This window comes from Malaclemys terrapin, chromosome 8 (genome assembly GCF_027887155.1).
Source record: "Malaclemys terrapin pileata isolate rMalTer1 chromosome 8, rMalTer1.hap1, whole genome shotgun sequence".
In the NCBI taxonomy this organism is placed as follows: Eukaryota; Metazoa; Chordata; order Testudines; family Emydidae; genus Malaclemys; species Malaclemys terrapin.
Genome location: NC_071512.1, coordinates 8,379,343 through 8,400,311, shown reverse-complemented (window position 1 = coordinate 8,400,311; position 20,969 = coordinate 8,379,343). Strand labels below are relative to the sequence as shown.

Here is a 20,969-nt window from a genome sequence, read left to right as displayed (position 1 = left end):
TCCACTGACCACATGAAACCCATCCGTTAGCCTAATATATGTATGTATGCAGTGTACATACAAGAATGCTCAAGCTCTCTCTATATAATTTAGATGGTAAGCTTGCTGGGGCAAAGACTGCATCCTGCTCCTGTTTTCTAGCACACTGAACAGAATGTCAGCACTCAAATAATATTCAGGATCACTAAACATGTGTCACACAAGTGGCCCTATCAAACTGATTTGTTAGTGGCTTTTAGTTCTATCTTTCTGCAAAAGTATAGAGGCATAGATAACATAAAGGTGAGCACATCTGTATTCTAACGCTGAGAATTTGAAGCTCTTGATATTACTTTTCTTAAAGCATTGGGATTAGGAGTGAGTGTGTGCACGTGTGAGAGAGGAGAAAGGGGGCTCATTTGTATAAATCCTTTTTTCACAGGATACAATTAGCATATGGAACTCACTGCCCCAAGACAGAGGCAAACAATTTAGCAGGATTCAACAGAAGGATTGAATATCTAGGTGATAAATAAGAATATCCTCAACAATGACACTGGTCGAAGTATATGTGGATGTCCACTCTGATGCTTCTGGGCAAGCAGACAGATCACTAAATGCTTGAGGTTAGGAAGATACTTCCATGATAGTCATATTATCACATAATTAACAACTATGGTTGTTTTACACCTTCCTCAGCGCAGCTGGAGCCCGGGAGGGAAAACGCCTGGGAGGGGAAGCGCCCAGCCAGGGGCGCAGGGTCTGGAGGCTGCCCGGCAAACCGTGAAGCCGGTAGTGCTCGGGCTTCGGACAGCCCCCATGCCTCCGGACCCTGCACCCCCGGCCAGGCACTTCCCCTCCTGGGCTCCGGCTGCTGTGCTCCTCCCCTGACTCTTCGGCTCGGTTTAAGAGCCAAGCTGCCCGAGCGCTCCGGCTTTGGGCAGCCACCTTGCCTCCGGCCCCTGCGCCGCCAGAGAATAGCAGCTGGAGCCCGGGAGGGGAAGTGCCCGGCCGGTGGCTTGGGGTCCGGAGGCAAGGGGGCTGCCCAAAGCCGGAGCGCTCTGGCAGCTCGGCTCTTAAATAGAGCCCGGGAGGGGAAGTGCCCGGCTGGTATTTTTCCCCGGCCACGTTCGGCTTTTTGGCAATTTCCGCCGGCCGGGGGTTTGATTACCAAAAAGCCAGACATATCCGGGAAAAACCGGACGTATGGTAACCCTAGAGAACCACTCTACTTGAACCATATTTGACAAAGCAGGTGGTACACTAGTAAAATAACCTTCTAGTTTCCATGCCGTCAAACCCCTTAATACATTAGTAACAACTTCACTATAATGCTATTCAGAGCTCAGTTCCCAAGGAGCTTAAGTTGTTCACTTCCCATTACATCCACCACACTTCAGCATAGAAGCATCATCTCTGCAACTCTTCCACTCACAATTTACTCAAGACACAAGAGATTGGAGGAGGCATTCACACTTCAGTCTCAATTGACAGCCCATTCTGGAACCATTTCCTCATAGATATGGAGAAGTTACAGTTTTACCAAGGCTCCTGTTAAAAGAATGTCTGACAAGAAATTCTACATTTGAATGAAAAGAGGAAGGTCTTTCACATTTGTGTAACTAGCAGCTGGTGCTCTTCACAGTTGTCTGCCTCTCTCCCACACACCCCTGCTTTTTTGTCAGAAAGTAATTTATCGTAAAAGATAGAGAATCTAATTCTTCCGAGACTTCAGCCATCTGTTATTTATGAAACATGAAATTGGTGTAAAGCAATGACATTATTCCAAGAAAAAACTGTCTCTGGAGTATTAAAGGCTTTTTGTTCGGTAGCAATCAGGGCCGACGAGGGGGGGGGGGGGGGAGAACCGGTACAAATTACTGGGGCCCAGTGGTCCGGAAGGGGGCCTGGGGCCCGTCTTTCCACCCCCCCCTCGTTGGCCCAGTTTAGCTGGTCCATCCTTGCTGGGGGGCCTGAAAAAATTTTGTCCCCGGCGTTCCCCCCACTCTCGTCGGCCCTGTTTAGCTGGTCCGCCCTTGCTGGGGGGCCCGAAAAATTTTTTCACCAGGGCCCGAACCCGCTCTCAGCCGCCCTGGTAGCAATTGCCGTTCTTGATTTTTTTTAATCTACTTACTCCTTTACTTCTGCAAAACAGAATCTGTGGATCCCACTCCTTCAGTCAGCAGTTTTCTTGCCCTCAGTATGTATGTAGTTCTTATCTCTCTTGATTCTTCTTATGACAATAATCTCAAATCTTCAGATTTACAGAATATTCAATCTGCTTGTTCAAGTTTAAGGACTGTTTTCTACTGAGGAGTAAAAATTTCACAAGTCCCATTTCCTTTCTATGATCTGCAAGGCACCTAGCAGAGCTCTGGGCACAGTGGGATGAATAAGAGCATGTTATTCATGTGAGAGGAGGGAGATATCTTAAAACTCACGTAAAAGCATAGCTAGTGGATGCTGAAGTCTGCCTTGGTGGCGGTTGGGAATTGTAGTCCAATTCCACTAAGCCAGCCCAAATCAATCAAAACAGTAATCCCAGCTGACTAAAAGCTGTATGCGCCTTGTCCAGCAGGCTTTACAGGTCTGAGGAAAGAAAAATTCCATGAAGGATGCTGAGCTCCCCTACAAAGGGTTATAAACATTTGGCAGTTTCACTCAAGCTATCAAAGTTTCCCAGTAGACTAGGGAGTCTAATGGAAAGGTGACGACCAGTTTTTCTCTAGCAAAAGGGACCAAACTTTCAATTTTGTATCTTCCTGTGGCACTAATCCACCATTTTTAATCCAACACATGCAAATCTAGGATATAGCAAATTCATAACACAGCCTTTTAAAATAGAACAGATAATATAGCAGCCTACTACTCTTAGAAAGAGGCTCATGAATAGGATTACCTCTATTTAATTGGAAAAAAAGGAGGACACTCCACAGGGCCCCGGCCCCGCCCCAACTCCGCCCCTTCCCCAAAGTCCCCACCCCAACTCTGCCCCCTCCCCTGAACGCTCCGCAGAGGATTTTTTGTTTGGTTATTTTAAATACAAACTCTGAGTCAGGTTAACAGAAAAGATAGTAAGTACATCAGAAAGAGGGACTCAGCATGGATATGTGATAACCCTGGAAGAAAACATACAAAAAATAAATAATATGGTAGTTGGGCCAGCTAAATTTTCTGCCAATTTCTTATAGTTTATTTGTATGGGTATTTACATTGCTAATTTTGCCCTCTATTCAAACCTCACCTTGTTCCTTGCACCAAATGGCTGAGGGAAAGGCTCTCCAAATTATTATTAAATTGCTTTAGTTTTAAAGTTAAGTGTATTTTAATTGTAATTAAGAGCTTTTTTTTCCTATTTAGTTTCCTGTACTTGAGTTATTTCTGGTTATCCGTAAACTGAAGCTGTACTTTACTTACTTGAGTATCCTCTGAAAAGAGGCAGTTAAAAAAATAAATGTCTATTTAAAATGTATTCATGTTAGTTTTCCAACTGGAGCTGAAGTGTAAGAGCCCTAAGCTTCCTTGACCTCAGAGTTCTTGTCCTTGATACAACAGCGCTGAAGAGAGACTGAATAGCTTTACTTTAACCATTACTCTCTGCTTCCTTTAAAATGTGCAACAGTTGATGTCAGTGATAAAACACAGCAAGCTGTTTTCCATTCATGCAATTTTTCTCACGCCAGGCTGGCTAGACACAGTGCACCCAAAACAGATTTAACATGCCTCTTCCATAATCTGTGAAACATGGAACATAGGGAGCCTTGTATTTGTAGACTACTGAGCAGATATCCCCTTCCGCCCCAGGTTACTGACAGCCAAGATTACCACAGCAGAAAATTTATCAGAGAAGAATGCAACTAGTAATTCAGACAGCTATGAAATGTGCCACCCACAGATGTCATTCAAACTACACAGAAAAGATGGCGGGTACACAAAAGAGGCGGTGTCTCCTGGGGATAAGAACAAGCCAGCGCAATGAGGCCATGCGCACAGTGGACTGGCACACCAACTTGAGGCGTCACCCATTCCGTATCAAAAACAAAATCTGAAACAAGATCCAGGCTCCAACAAAATGGACAATTTCCAAGTATTTGAAAAGCTTCAAACAGCTGTGGCGAGGAAGAAAAGTTTCACAGTTCAGGGTGAGGCAAATGCATGAAAACAAGCTCTTCTATAACAAAACGGAACAGATACTTTTGCAAAGCCAGCAGGGAACGAGCAATACTGGTCAGGGATCCAGGACTGGCTCCCTATGTGAAATTATGTTTGAAGAAAACCCGACTTCAAGCTATTTAACCAGGTCTACCTGCCCAGAAGAGTCCCAAGAAACTAACACAGTCACTTCCAATGTTTTGGGGCTACAGGAAAACTTGGGATGTGGCCCAGGAGGCAACAGCAGTGAAGCATCTCCTACTGCCAATGACTTCTCAGCAAATTCAACTTCAGTGCAACACCATCTTGTCAGCCTAAAGAAGCAGACGTCCAGGCAGAAGGCAGAGTATGAAGCTAAAATTACAAGGTAAGGAATCTTAGACTATGAGCTTTCTGGGGCAGGGACTTTGTGATGTTTGTGTGTACTGTGCTTACTGCCAAGAGGCAGAGGTCCCCAACTGGGGTCCTTGGACACTATTGCAATAATGTTTTTTCACATTTCAAAGTGAATGTTTCTCACTGTCCAGTATTTACAAGAGACCAGTTTTGACTCATGTTACAGGGTTTAGGCTAATGTCATTTATTTAAAATTAATAGAAGCCAGTATCATTTGAGCTGGCTGGAAAATGTCAAAGCATTTACAATTTCTTGGGAGAACGAAGATTTAAAAAATAAATAAATAACAATCTGTAGTCTGTGGAATTTCCTCCCCCACCCCCACTCTCCCCCCACACACGCTTTCAGTCAGCATGAAGAGCAGTACTTTGGGGGGTCGGTTTGGGGTTGGGGGGAAATAAACCAGAATATGAACAATCATAATACTAAGCACTGACACAGCGGTTTACAAAGTTTAAAGGAAAATTCTTTGCAACAGCTCAGTGGGGAGGTTGGCAAGTACGATCCTCATTTTTTGTATCAGGAAATTGAATAGGGAAAGTAACCTATCTTAGGCCACTTAGTGAGTCAAAGGTAGACCTAGAACAAGAATGCAGCAGCTCCTAAGTCTGTGTGCAGTCAGCTGAACAATGCCACCTGTTTATTATACAAAAAATACCCAGATCTTCTAAACAGATGCAATCACTAATTAGTTAGCTATAACAATTTCAGATAAATTATCCAAATGGAATATTTAGTTAAACGATGATATACCTTGAAATAATTATTTTAGTGACTTTTAAATGGGGATATTTAAATTTGCCCTCAAAATAAAGGAGAGGAAGTGCAACCTGCCTGATATTGAAGATTTGTTGGAAGTTTCTGAGTTTCATAGGATAGTCCCACTTTCAAAGGGGTTAATGATTTTGATAGCTGTTCATGTTTTCAGCATTAGATACAGAGGGTGTGCAAAGATCCTGAACACATGTGAGATTCCACCGAAATCTGATGTAAAATCCAACTGTTTGTTTGTGGGACTGGGTCCGCATATAGGTTCTAAGAGAAGACTATACACTGACTTATAGCCCTCCTCTTCCATAACTCTTAATATTAGAGGAATTGCACACAACCTAAGTCAAAGCTTTTGGGTATTTGTGCAGGAAATGTACAAAATTTCTTTTTACACTGCAATACAAGGTATACCAGCATGAGTATAAAATGGAGAATTGCCTTTACCTTTGAAAAGGAAAGACAATTTTGTAAGCAGGTTTGGTACATTAACTCACTGAGCTGCAGAAACTGGACAAATAATGAAGATGATGGGAGAGAAATGCATCAGCAACATGTTGAAGGGGGACCTAACATAGTTTGCTTTGGGGATAAAAAGTGCCTCTCTACACACTTCTATTTATAGTATCACATGCTTTAAAACCAAATGGTTTTTAAAAATCTAGGTTTCTCATGAAACAGAGACAGGAAAAAAAGAGCCCTATAAATTGTAACGTCTATCTTTCAAACAGCCTGGAGCAGCGGAACAAAGAGCTGCAATCAGAGATTAAGGATCTGCATTCAAAACTGGGTCAGCAACGGAAGTGGTACAGTCTGGTGGAGATTAAAATGCGAAATGCAGAGAGGGCCCGGGAAGATGCAGAAAGAAGAAATGAAATGCTCCAGAGGGAAATGGAAGAGTTTTTTGATACCTTTGGGGAATTAACAAATGATGTGAAGAAGACAGAGCGAAAACTGTTCAAAGTTTTTAAATCAATTAACTAGACCAGTTTGCAAAAAAGAGTTATTTGATTAAATGGTTACTGTCATTTCAATGCAGAAATTAGATTCCTAACCGCAAAAGAAGCTTAATAGTACAAACTAATCTTTGTTAAACTTTTAATACAAATAGGGAATAAAACTGCAGTATTTAATAAACCAAGTTAGCAATGCCTACTATTCATTTTCAACAATGTAAGTCACATTTTGAAAGTTATATGTTAAACAATATCATTTTTTTGCCTGCTCACATAAAAATCTTGTATTTGTTCAAGACAATCCAAAAACTGCAATGAGAACAGTACACTAATAAAAGTCACCTCAGCACTCAGTGGAAGAAAAAAAAAATCTTTATTTGAACTTGTGCGAAGCAGAAATGATTATATTTCATTCTGTCCATTTCCCCATCCACAAAGTAACTAACCAAATAGCCTTATTACAGTTGTACTTCTAAATTACCAATATAGTTTCTCCAGTCACTAGAATCAACACCAATTAATGAGCAACCAAGGTCAATTCAAATGCATGTCACAGGAGAGTTTAAAAACTTGCATTTTCCTCAAGCAAAACCAGAACAATAAACATAATTTATATGCTGAACACTGGGATAACTGATGGCCTGTGTTATGATTGGATACAATCAATAAATTATGTAATTATGGTCACTGTTTGCCAGTTCATAATAAAAGGCATGAAGAATACAAAATTGAGTGACATTTTTTTATAAAACCCGGGGGACATATCTCCAAGTCACATTTCAGTGCCTACGGCTAGTTGCATTTTTCCTCCTCCTCCTCAGTACCAGTATGACAATTGTTTTTCTCTGTTCAGAATGAAAGAAAGTAAAATTCCAGCTGGTTTTTGCCAAAAAAAAAAAAAAAAAAAAAAAAAAAAAAAAGGAGTATACAGAAAGAAAATTCCCCTTTTTGAACATCACTTACCACTGACAATATTTTTAAAGGAAACTTACCCATATGAATTATGTAAAATAAACTTCCCTGATTAAAAAAAAAAAAAATCTATTTAGTCCCTAGCTACCCTATTTGGAAAGAAACTAAGGCTACTTTGATATTTTTCAGATAATGAGTTCTCAAGTGATATATGCCATGTTCAGATCAAATCAATGGGAAAAAGATTTTTGATGGACAAATAAGTATTTTAAGATGACCAAATCCCCAATTGCTCATTATGGTCTGTATTCAACAAAGCACTTAATTTTAATCACACTTCAGTGAATAGAATTAGGATTATTCATGTGCTAAATTTACAGCATGTACCTACCTGCTTTGCTGAATTGGGAATGGTGATGTCTGTAGTTAAAGGCCACAAGAATTTCCATTATATAGTGTCTTAGTTTCTAACTTTCTCAAAAACTTACTTCTCAAGCTGAAATTTTCTGTGTTCAGTCCAAGGGCACATATTTCTGAAAGCCTGAGCATATACAGTGCATCAGTTTGGGAGTGAAAAGGTACATTTCTCCCATGTGAAGAGGAAGAAAAACAGAAGTGTGACTTAGGGGTATATCTCTACACTTACTGGGGATAGATGCTGCAGTGATTGATCCACTGGGGGTAGATTTAGCGGGTCTAGTGAAGACCCGCTAAATCGACCGCAGATCATTTCCACCGGAAAGAGAAGCGTAAGGTAAGTCAATGGGAGTTTCTCCCGTCGACCCAGCATGGTGTAGACACTGCAATAAGTCGACCTAAGCTAGTGACGTAGCTGGAATTGTGTAACTTAGGGCAACTTAGCCCTCAAGTGTAGACCAGGCCTTAGTTAAAAGCTTCTCTTGTACTTCATCTAGAGGCAGTAGAAGCTTGAGATCTGACAGGGACATTAGCCCCATGTGTGTATATTGGTGGTACAGTGGAGAAAAAAAAATCAGGTTTGACTTGACCATGTCATAAGGGCAAAAAACAAACAAATCTCGGAGCCTTACTTTGTGTATGTGTACATTGGATCACATTTTATTTTAATGTATAGGTGCACATGCCGGATGATTTGTGAAGGCGCAGATGGAATGAGTCAGCACTCCATAGAAGTGCTGCCTCATGTTATATGATTTGATAATATGTGCAATGAATAAGGAAGTCTGTGTTGTCATCACGCTTCATAAAGGCATAAGGGAGAGACTGTGCCAGTAAAAATATTCTTAATAAAAGAAAGGTTGTGGAACATTTTTCATTGGAGACAGGGAGCATGAGCTATCGTCTGGGCAGTCTTTGAACCTGGGCCAGTTCATGAAGCCTCAGTCCTGTAAATAAACCTTAGTTCTCTGAAAAGGAAAGAACAAGTTTGAGATCAGGAATGAGGTGCCAATGCACATCATCGGATTGTAACACTGCCTCATTCTATATGATCCATTGATATGTACACCAAGTGAAGCAGGCTGTTTCACTCAGTGCTCAAAACTGTTAAATCATTGAAGCAAGGTTTTACAGACCCTTACTTGTGAGTAAGGTGTATGCGATCCAGTCCACTCCACACACTCTCTAGTCTCTCCAACCACATCACCCAATATCCTTCTTAAATACATGGTTTCTAGTCTTTTACCATCACAAATTAAGTAATTTCACACTCATTTCAAGGCTTTATAGAATAGCACAACTGGCTGAATTTTTGAACTGGGCTCTACTCCAACCAATTCACTCTTCTTCTCCTCCCACCCTCAGTTTTGCACCTTCCAACATGCAGCTCCTTTGGTTGGATCATTTGTGTAACAAATGCCTCATTACCTCCTGAAGTCCCACTTTCCTCAAGAATCCTTCCTATCTTGTTTTCACCTCTCGCCACGCTCTTCTATACCTGAACCGCTGTCTCCAAAGAACTTGAGGGGAACAGACAAGGCAAGACGTAAGACAAGGAACGTATTTCAGTATACTTTGTAAAATGCCCCCATGCAAACACAGCCAGGCTGCTCTATCTTCTTCTATTCTGTTCTGGTTCATGCAACAAGATGTCTTTCTGCAGCTGAACAAGCAACCTGAAAAATATCCTGCCATCAAATATCAGGTGGTCTAAGGATCTGGCTCTCCCAACTCTTCAGCCAGATAGTTGCAAGCAGTACCCTGTAGAGAGGAGAAAAAACTAATTTTTTTTCCAATCAAGAGAGTTTGACACACAATCTGGTAAGGCATTTCAGTTCTTTATATAAAACTCAAACTCTAGTTCGTACAAGACAACCAACTACAACCATCCATCCAGAGAAGTGGCTACGTTAATCCTTCATTTAATATCAGGAAACTCAAGAAAAAGTAGCAAGACCTTCAGTAGCATGAAAGTAGCAGCAATTCTGGATTTTAACCTTCCTTCTTATACTGCAGTGTATAACAGCTTTGCAAAATGATCACAAAAACTTACCAGGTCATGCACAAAATCTTTTCCCCTACCTTTTACAAGGTTGACAGTGCAAAACGAACAATGACATGCGCAGATAATTGTGGTTGAGTAAAGTGTTTGAAAGCAGTTGTATGGCTCTCTCATGAAATTAAACAGACCAAAACAGGAGCTCACTTTTTAGTCAGATGGTCAAAAGAGAATCATCTGAAATTTTCTGTAAGTAAGCAACATTTTTTTAAATCTATAAACTGTGAGGGGAGTTAAACAGAATAGTACCAAGGTTTGGAGTTTTCTAAGTACAGGACTGTGCAGACAATGCTGTCAATAGTACCCGATTACTCAGCACAATAATACTCCTGGAGGAATTCTGCGGGGGCGCAGAATCCATACCTTCCGCAGATTTCTTGGCTCCCCCACAAAAAAAAAAAATAAAAAAATGGGGAAGCCAAGAAATCTGTTTGGAACATACACCCCTTCCCCCGCAGCCGGAGAATGTCTGCTCGGAGCAGCCGGCGGCAGAGAGTAGATCATCTGGGGAGGGGGGGGCGGGCGTGTATGCATCCCTGGAGAGATGTTAAAGGGGTGGGGCTGGGCACATGACTGTGTATGAGCAAGTGAGAGACATGACTCCTGGGCTTGGAGGCGTAAGGTTGTGTAAAACGGGCTCTGTCCCTGAGGCAGAGCAGAAATCTAACAACAAAGCTGGCAGGCTGCTAATGCATTGTTAGTTAATTGTTCCCATTCTTAGTCAATTAAGGCTCCTTTACCTTGCCAGAGTGGTGCAAAGGAGCCTTATTGTAAATGACAGTAACAGAATCCTCAGCTAGGAAGGGCTATGTGCTTTCTCGCCTTTTTTCCTAAGCCAGAGAGGCACAATGGGGTTAGATTACAGCTCAGGATCTATTTTACTTATCCATTAAAAAAAAAATGCAGGACAATGATTAGCAAAACTTTCTGACTTTCATGTGTGAAAGTCTGAGCAATTTAAAACAACATTCAACTTTACAGAACACCAAACACCAAAATAAAAGTAATGTAATTTAAATGAAAATCCAGGATTGTAACTGGAATTCAGGGTATTGGTAACTTAACTTTAATGTGTTTAGGAAATGCTGAACAATTCTTGTGATTTTTTTCCCCTGTATGATAGATTAAATAAATTACCAAAATTATATTGCATTCTTCTGACAAATAAAATGTGCAGAATTTTGCATTTTTTGACACAGAATTTTGCATTTTTTTTGGTGCAGAATTTCCCCAGGAGTAACTACAATCTGTCTTTCACTGTATATTTTCCATCTGGTAATAATATTCAATTGCTCTTACTAGGTCAGGCTGTTCTAGCGAATCATGAGAAAACAGTTATAAGCAGTTCTTTAAAAAAATCTCATGCACTGGAGTTTCACACTATTAATTTTTGCATTTTAAGAACCACTGGTTAACTGAAATTTACAATAACTGAATTTTTATCTTACAAAATGACTGGAAGTGTATATTTTTCTAGTGCAACATCCTAGAGTAAATGTATAACTTCAAAGCAAGAAAACTGAAGACAAAAAGATAACGCTGCTGCAGTAAATGAAACAGGCTTCTCACAGACTTTAAGTTCACATATTTATTTGAAATTTTACAGTGGTTTTAATATTGATGTTCTAAAATAAGACTTTTGGAGAAAAACAACTCAGGAAACTAAATTTTAGATGAGGCTATAGCTAGCACGTCAGAGTTAGCTATTGACAACATTCCTTATGAAAATTCTAGCTTCCTTGAAATCAGTCTGAAAACAAGGAATGACTGCTGTCCGTAAAAAATCTTTTAATCTTCTTGAAATCAAAATCCAGCATGAGACAAAATAGCCACTGCCATTACACAGAACATTTCCCTATTGCACAAGCATCAAGAATGAAATATGGCAATCAAAGCCAAGTTTATTAGGCAGAATAGGCCACTTTATATATCTATACAGTTAGACTTAAAAGCACATCTCTTCTGAAATCACATACCATACTGTAACTAAAATAAAGGCCATAAACTCTGAACAAGATATGTATTAGGGCTTGATGCTATTTTTTGTGATAATTGGTTAACCCATAGAAAAAACCTATAACATACACATTTTGGTGGGAGTAAACACAAATGAAGACTTTTGAAAAAATTCTTAGAGAACAGACGTTTCAAAATGTGATTAGGCAAATGTTAAACATCCATATCATAGATACCTTATACAGAACATTCTCATAAAATTACACCTGCTAAAACTAAGCAACCACAAACCATTTCATAAATATAAACACATTATGCTTGTGACTGAAATCAGGAAAATCCAGGAAATTCTGTTTAGGCTGATATTTCATCTTCAACTCATTCAGTCACACTTTTGACTGAATTTCCTGGACTTGACAGTTTGTATTAAAAACTGTTAAATCACCGTAATGTATTTGCATTTGATATACATCTTTTTTTTGCTCAAAATTTCAGACGGAAACTAGTAAAATCCTTGTAATTTAATCTAGAGACCAGAAAGGCATCATTGTACTGGACAAATCATATTATAGTAACCTTGCATTTATTTGTCTCTATTTAAACACATCTCTTACATGAAAGACTAGAACAGCACTTTTGGCTCTATCAATATGTAATATAATTTTGGCCTTTTGAAAAAGAGTTATGTATTGATAGTTTTGTTTTTAGAAGTTTTTTATTCATACAATAAACCAATGGCTCCTAAGAGGCATTAACCTATAATGGAAATGTAAACTACTGTAAGAATTTTTCTGAATTTTATTTCAAAAAGCTGAACATGCACATTAGTCAGTTTAAAGTTTAAGCTGCCAGCCGGTTGAAAAAATATATATAATCAAAAGTGACAACAACATTGCTAATCTGCCAATTTCATTGAAAAAATTAGCACCCATCAAACATCTGACATTTACAAAAATATTGCACACATTTGACCTTTAAGTTACCAATTTTTTCCTTAGAAGATAGCAGTGAGCACATGCAGTGTGCTATTATAAAGCTCTAAAATTTTAGCTTCATTTTCATAAACATGGAGAGCGATAAATATTACCATCAATGTTTCAGCTATTATGCCTTTAGCAGGGCACTTGAGAACAAAACATAAGGCTCTAGCTGATTACTGTTCCTGGCTGATGATACTCTAAGCCCTGTTCCCCACTGGAAGGATCAGTGCCACCGAATAATTTCTTTGGAGCAGGGACTATGCCTGCGTGTGTGTTTGTGCAGCACCTAGTGCAATAAAGCCTCAATCCTGATTAGGGTGTATGAACATTACCATAAAACAACAGCTCTCCTCTGAAGCATAGCATGCATTAATAGACTCTGGTTTCAATAAAGGACCTAATGTTCTTAGCTGATCCTGCTATTATAACCAAGAAACTAGAATATCTATATAACTAGTGGCCAGGCAACCATGCTGCTAATCAAACCATTTTAGATATGGGGAAATGATGCTTCTAACTGACATTTTAGAGTGCATTAAGTTTTAGCCTATTAAAAAAAAAGTAAACCCAAATTTTTAAATCTCTGAAAATAGGTTTATGTTTAAAGTATGATGCTGATTCAACCTTAACTACAGGATCACAAAGAGGCACATCAAGATTTGCAACACAAACAGTTTTAACATGCAAAACAATATAAAAACAGGTGAAGATGGTGTTTAGAAGAATCCTAAAGTGCTTCAACACTGCAATCAAAACAGTTTTTTGTTGTGCAAAACTGCAAGCACCTTTTCAAAAATTAAGCAGCAGCACAACAAAGTAAAAACTTAAATATTAAATACATCTTCAATATTCTGCTTTTTAATTTTGGGACCAAACTAATTTACCATATATTCAGTAACAGAGCCCAAAAGAGAATCTTCTGTTTTGATTTTGTATTTGACTTTTTTCAATATATTTGTTCTGATTATACATCAACACAGCAAGTTTGTGGGATTGAAATCCACAAGCAGAATTATAGTTACAAAAATAAATATTGTCATTTTAGAGAACACAAATACCAAGGTTAGTTGCCTGCCTCTCCACTTACCTCTAATACAAATATTAAGAGAAAAGATTGCTTACTTAAAACATTAACATAATTTAGCTCAAGAGGTTTGCAGCATGCATAAGTGGGCATAAGAATAAGTTTGATTTGATAGATTTGTGTAATATTGCATATTTAGAACATCACTATAACTTACATGATGGACAATTTAAAATAATATATATAAGATAATGAACCAGAATATATTTACTTCTGCCATACCCCCAATATCAAATGAACTCAAGGACATTCATGGAGAAGTAATGAAACTAACCAACATCAGGGAATCAGCCATAGGAACATAATTTAAGTCCAAATTCTGCATTTGGATGCAAGTGCACACAACACATTAACTTAAAATGGGAGCCACACAGTGCATATCCCAGGAAGGAATCTGGATCCAAGTACCCAGTATCACTAAGTTTAGCATCAAGCCCTGATAGAATCAATTTTATATATAAGTAGCATTTACAAACAAAGGCTGCTCAGTGTTTCTTCACTTAAAAGTACTTCCACTCTAAGTTTCACAATTCAAATGAAACACCCCATACAAACTATATTGCTGAGAGACTGAACCTATCTGCCAACTTGGGTATTAAGTTCAGTAAAGATTTGTCTGCACTTGAGCACCTGAGGAATTTTCCAGGAATTTACAATGCATGCCAAATCAGTACAGTGCACTTCTGCCGTATTGAAATGGGTCACTCACTCCACTCTTGGACAATGGACATATAAGTTGTATTTTGAAGTTCTAAACCCCATCCTATTTCTAAAATCATAAGTTTATGACAAGAGTCAAGTAAAACCAGATCCAAAAAGGAAACTGACTTAGTATTAGGTAGAGGTCCATCTAAAAGCTTTCCTTCAGAAAATATTAATAAATTGAAGGAGGAATCATATTTTCTACATAATTTTGAATACCCACCCACATACTCTTACGATTTAAAACACCCCTGCACCCCCAAAAGCAATCTGGTCCCTAACAGGTTTTCATATCTTCACAACCAACTAGTCAACAATTTCTAGTTGAGTCTGAGCTTATCTTGCTTGTACTCTTTGATAAAGAAGTTTAAATCCTTACCAGAAATAAGATACAACAAACTTCAAAGGCTTGCATTTCCAGTGGTTAGACTGGTATATTTTATGTGATTTGTGCAGACAAACCTTATTTTGACATAGTGGTTTTTTTTAAGCCTAACAAAATGAAAATCTTTCATATCAAAGTATTTCCTCAAAGCACATTGTATAGGCTTCTCACTCAGCTTTCAAAATGGTTGATTTCTTCGTTTAGTCATGTTTTTGAGGAAAAGTGATATGAGCACAAATAAAATTAAATCAACTTTTTAAAACACACTCCATTTCTGCAATGCCATTCAGTTACTCAGTGTTTACATAATTAAAGTGATGTTTAAATATAATTATCTGAATATTAACCATTATCCCCTTCTCCTTTCAAGTGAGCAGTTAAGTATAAGAACTGTAACTAAGTTTAATCACTTATTTTTAAACATTTTGTAAGTCTGTGTGCGTGAAGCAGTGTTAACCTATGTAGAGTTTGTCATACAAAAAGTCAACATTCATGTTTATAGAATCAGTTGGGTTGTTTTTACATACACACACACACACACACACACACACACACACACACACACACACACACACTTAAAAAACAAATATTTATAAATGCTAAACACGAAGTGCAGAAAACTGGTCAACTGTATCACTTCATATAAATCAGGAATCGGCAACCTTTGGCACGCGGCCCGTCAGGGAAATCTGCTGGCGGGCTAGGACGGTTTGTTTACATGCAGTATCCACAAGTTCAGCTGATCGCAGCTCCCACTGGCCGCGGTTCGCCATTCCAGGCCGCTTCCCTCAGCCCCCATTGGCCTGGAACGGCAGACCACGGCCTGCAGACCCTGCAGGTAAACAAACCATCCTGGCCCGCCAGTGCATTTCCCTAATGGGCCACGTGCCAAAGGTGATCTACACCTGAAAGAAAGATTATCCTATTGCAATGACTGAATAGTTCATTTCTAAACTTTTAAACTATTGTCAAGATTACACATGTGAGTGTCAGTTTTCACATCAGAGATGGGGTTCTTGTGTGTCAGCAAAATCAATTTTGTAAACTGGACACAGCTTAATTTGCAAATAGTCAGGACTGCAACTGTATGCTCAAAATCTGCATGAAGTGCATGCCTATTTTCTACATGTAAATATCCAATTTGTGTGTGCAAGTATACATAGAAGTAGGCATACTGTTCTGCATCCATTTTTGCGAACACAGCTGCACATCCAACTTCTTGAAAGTCGAGACAACTGTTTCTTTTCATACTGAAATCCAACTTATAATATGCAGACTTTATATTTTTCATGCACGTTAACAAGAAAGTTATAGTTCTGCAGTCACAACTGAAGTTTCAAGAAGCTGCTTCTGTTAAAAACAAACGTTAAAAATCCGATCAATCTTTTACTATAATAAAGATTATGGGAAAACATGGTCACTTAAAAAACTCAACTGCTTTTTATTCCATTTTTATAACATTTTTAAGACTAGGCTATAAATTAGAAAAACTTCCCTTACTAGTTCAAATGATTCTTTTTAGAATAATGTAAAAAATTATGACAATTATGAGTAGAATACAGGATGACCACCATACACATGCAGTTGAGGCATGCCAAACAGACTAAACCTAGTGGGGTAAGTTGCTCCTGAATGACAACAGTTACAACAGAGAAGACTTTAGCTTATTTACTTAAAGCTAAACAAAGATTTTGTATAATCTTGAAAAATGACAAGTCCAGGAGGTCATTCCCAGAAGTTAATCATGGATCTCGAAATATCCAGCAAGAACTTTTACGAACAGGATCAGACCAAGACTGGCAGACAAAATCTTATTAATAAATCATTTATTTTATTACTAAAGATAGCTTAACTGTATTTGCTCTGCAGCAGTATTGTGACATGCAATAAATTGCTATAGAGATTTCAGCCCTTTATGCCTCAGGTACAGTGGGAAACTCTTAGGGAACCTTAATGGTAGGTTGCATCATTTTGCACATTTCATCCTATTATTTCAAAGTTCTTTGAAAACATTAAAGCCAAGATTTTCAAAAATAACTAGTGATTCTGGGTATTTAACTTGAGATACCTTAAAGTGGCCTGATTCTCAAAGTCCTGAGCCCCCATCCTTTGAAAATAAGGCTCCTTAAAAGGTACCTCATGTTAGACACCCAAAAATCACTAGTCACTTTCGAAAGTCTTGGCCTACATCAGTGATTGCATATAGGCTTAGTTAAGTGAAGCTATCTCTAGGCAGTTTTTGGATCAACACACCAGAAGAGAGAGAGAGAGAGAGAGAGAGAGAGAGATTGATTTCAATTTTTTCCCCTCCTGAAGTGAATAGGGCGGAAGCTAATCACAAGATAGTTTAAGATCACCGGAGCTTATTCTATATGCTAGGTGTGTCTCAACATTAACACCTCCAAACACCCAGAGATAAAGAGTATGCACAATTCTATTGTGTAAGAACACAAAAAGCATTTTTATCAAAGGTTTGCTCTGACGACAAAATAAGCCAGACAAATTTTGCACATATCACCAGAAACACATGATAAATAATATATCTGTATTTTTGAATTAAAAAAACAAAAAGGCAAAACTCAAAAACAGTACTCGTGTTAAAAAAAATATATCAAAACGAAGATGCTAGATGTGAACTCTAAAGATTTACTTCCTACAGCTTATATCAGGTAAGATACTTCTGTCCAATTTTCTTGTCAAATTTTTCTGTTCTTATAAATTCAAAGCTACAGCAAATTAACCTATTTTAAAACATTTATGGGTACACACTGCATTAACAGAAAAACTTCTACCTTTCAGGTCATAACCAAGAGCATGCAAAATCATGGGCAATTATTTTTCCTTTCCCAAACAGCATACTGAACAATTCAGGTCAGTAACATAATTGCTGGTTCAGTGAGAAAGTTGTACAAGTTCTCTTTAAATGTTCAAGACTTCAGTATCTAAATCAACAGCTAAATATAGTGCCACTATGAAAGCAAAATGTTTTGCCTCATCTTTGACATTTTTCATTACTATTTTAGTTATATAGTTTAACCATACACACGTGCACACAAGAAGATCTTTTAGCAAAGCATTTCTTACACTTGTGCGTTCCAAAGCAAACATGCTTTTCTGTTTGCAAATGCACAACTGTATAATATTTGATAACTTAAGCACTATTCTACTGCACACACATTTTCTAATAATTCAAAATACTGTGCAATGTAAGAGGCAATGTCTGTATTATTTAAATCTGAAAACTGCATTGATAAGCTTCTATTAAAACTGAAGAAGAGCTTCACTGCAAACAGCCTCCCTCTCCTGTGGTACCTTGTTAAAAAACGTAGACAGATCACTTTTTTAATAAAGAAAGAGTTTTGTCTAATTTGGATGTAGAGCTGAGCTCTATGGATATAAGAAATACTTAAGAATATAATTTGTCAAATCAGTCAAAAGGCCTATCAAAATTTAGAAGTGTTCACATTGTAGAATGGTTCCATAAACAAGACTAGAAAAAAAATTGTGCAACTATTCCAGGGGTCACTTAGCTTTCAAGTCTCCCAATCGCCTCTGCCCTTTATCAGATTTTTGCATTGAGACACAAGAAGTGATGAAGGGAGAAGCTCCACAGGACTAATTTTTGTTCTTGAAAGAAAAAGTAGGGAAAGGGTCGTTTCTAAAAGTTTTTATTGATAAAAAAAGGACCAAAACAATGTATAAACCAGAAAATAAGGAAATAATTTAGCACTTCACCTCGTTTAAAGAGACATGTTGCTTCACCAAGCTAACCCATTCTACCTCCCACTAAAACAACTGAAAGAAGACATTCAGAGAAGCATAGTCGCATTCCTGGGTAAAATATGAAATGATGGCTATGCTATATGAAGTTCACAAGTTTGTTTCTTCTACAAGAAGATATACAAAATTATTGGGAGGTGAGGAAAGAAAGGGCTCAATAGAAAAAAAAAAGTGCTATGTGGAAGAACAATTGCCCCTTGAATACAGTACTGATAATTTCCAATATGTAAGGTAACACTCACATACAACATATTGGAGTTAAATAGCGGAAACTTCTGTAGTCATATTTAAGCAAATTATACGGATGCTATACATTCAAAACACCCACTACAGGGTAATTCTATGCAAAAATGTAATGACCATGTGTGTGTTACAGAAGTCTACTGAATGAGACAGAAGATCCATAAACTCACTCAGGAGGAGTTATCTGGTACACATCTACTGTAACTGCTCACCTGAAATAGGCTGAAACAAAAAAAGCCCATAGTAATGTCTAAACTGAAATTTTTTCTTCTTTAGACATTGATTTGCTTTCATTCTATAACATTAAGCAGGGAGTCTTATTACAACTGAGTAAAAACACAGGCATTACTTTAGAAGAACATGCAGAACATGGAGTTTCTCTACTTGGTTCCATTAACTTACAAGCAATTCAGGCCAATGGAAACGAGTTTTTTTCCCAATGTGAAGTCTGCAATCCTGGCTGATCATCGGCATCCTTCAAGGGGTCCTGTCAAGGCATCAAGGCTGCTGTCTGTATCTGAAGCCAATGTTTGCTCAGTTGACATGGATGAAATGTCATTGATCGATGATGACTGGGAAGGACTGGTGTTGCTATTCACTGCTGCATCTGTGCTAAGTAAACCAAGCATAATAAAATCTGAGGCAAGACATTATTGCAAATATAGATAATAATGCTTTAGGATTCTTAGTATCTCCTTTTCCAGAGTACACAATGCTTTACTATTGTATTTATTAAGGGACTATCAAAGTTAACTTAAAATTTGAGCTCACGTATCTATGCAAAATACATGCAACACTCTGTGCCTTTTTCCTCCAAAAAGAATACTGTACCTGTTTTAAAAAGAAAAGAAAGATACGAGCAGCTCATCATCACTGAACAAAATTAGAAGAGCAAACAAGTCTGATAAGCAGATTTCAGTTTTACATTTCCACATTAGTGTTGTAAAAAGCAGGAAACATTGTTCCATGCCCTTCTGACATCTCATTTTGTCGTTTTTATGTTTGAATAATTTGTAACTTTATTCCTTGAGAAGATGGGAAGATCTCCATTTCACTCTTAACAGTAAAGCTTTTTGCATTACCTATTCACATCAGAAAATTTAACACTAGTCAGAACAGTCAAAGCATACAACAGGTATCCAACACCTCCCAGAATAGATTGGATTACTAATTTTTACAGCCACATAACAGAAAACATGGCAACCTCTTTAAGGGGAAGTGCTGCTATGCTGGTTACTAAGGCTTGGTAGTTTAAAGAGAATGCATTCTGCGATATTTAGTACTCAAGAGAGACGGATGGGGCTTGCAGGCAGAAAGGGGGGATGTCATGTGGCTATGCCAGGACTATATAAGAAGCAGCATGCGCTCAGAGTAGAGAGCCTTGTGTGGTAAAGTATCAGGGGAGACTCCAGAGTTAGTTAGGAGGCATCCAAGAAAATGGCCAACAGTAACCTGTAGGGAGCAGGAGGCACTGGGAGGCTCCAGCAATAGAGCCAGACTTAGGACTGTGAGGTCCATAGAGAGAGCACCTGAGATCCTGTACACACTCCCCACTCCTTAGAGGAAGGAAAGCGGATATCTCTTGTTGGAAGGGACTACATTAGAAGCCACTGTCTGAGATTTCTAAACTGCAGTAAAAATGTGCATAAGATGCCTAAAATATGATTGTGACGTTGCACTCTATATGAATTTATGAAAATATGCTAATGAGCGTGAATATAATGTAACTGGAATATGCTTCATGCAAAAGGTCGCTTGCAAGGTATCATTACAAAGCTTATACTCTACTGAATGTGTTCATCCTATTTGTATGAATGTATCATTCTTGTATCTGAAACTAGAAATAGGAAATATAACTCTGAGGGCCTATTGTAATTATGCAAAGTGAGGGCCATTAATGGTGGTTTGGAATCTTGATGGCTCCCATTAACCAGGACAATTGACTGTAGATGGCTCTGTTTTACTTGTAAGTCTTCCTGTATACGTGTGTGCTGGCAAGTGGGTAATGAAGTCTTTCAGTGACATGTGATCATGTCACCTGAACTGGAATCCATCTTTAACCTGGTGCTTTTCCATTGAAAAGGAGGGGTGGGAACCCAGAGGAGGACAAAGGATTCCTGCCTTATGCAAAAGATATACAAGTGGTGGAACAGAACAAAGGGGGCTGCAGTCATGAGAAATCCCCTAGCTACCATCTGAG

General features: G+C 38.4%; 2 protein-coding genes across 5 annotated transcripts in view; one reads left to right on the top strand and one right to left on the bottom strand.

The window, feature by feature from the left end:
- Window positions 1-3,980: 3,980 nt before the first annotated feature.
- LOC128841496 (rho GTPase-activating protein 24-like) lies at window positions 3,981-7,291 on the top strand. Its single transcript, XM_054036540.1, has 2 exons — window positions 3,981-4,498; window positions 6,027-7,291. Exons 1-2 carry the CDS (start codon window positions 4,131-4,133, stop codon window positions 6,277-6,279), a joined length of 621 nt encoding a protein of 206 aa, XP_053892515.1. The 5' UTR covers window positions 3,981-4,130; the 3' UTR covers window positions 6,280-7,291.
- Window positions 7,292-7,511: 220 nt separating this feature from the next.
- Window positions 7,512-20,969, bottom strand: part of MAPK9 (mitogen-activated protein kinase 9) — a 57,788-nt gene continuing 44,330 nt past the window's right edge. For 2 of the 4 annotated variants that reach the window (XM_054036537.1, XM_054036536.1), the window contains exon 12: window positions 11,213-19,376. In XM_054036537.1, the coding sequence (XP_053892512.1) occupies window positions 19,234-19,376 (143 nt within the window). In that variant the 3' untranslated portion in view covers window positions 11,213-19,233. Of the gene's footprint in view, window positions 9,342-11,212; window positions 19,382-20,969 lie in introns of those variants that run through there. The other 2 variants (XR_008445860.1, XM_054036538.1) reach the window with 2 other exon arrangements.

Bases quoted from the DNA above. Each gene is read 5' to 3' on its own strand.
- LOC128841496 (XM_054036540.1), top strand. From the start codon at position 4,131: ATGCATGAAAACAAGCTCTTCTATAACAAAACGGAACAGATACTTTTG. The intron at 4,499-6,026 runs GTAAGGAATCTT...TCTTTCAAACAG, and splicing joins TATGAAGCTAAAATTACAAG to CCTGGAGCAGCGGAACAAAG.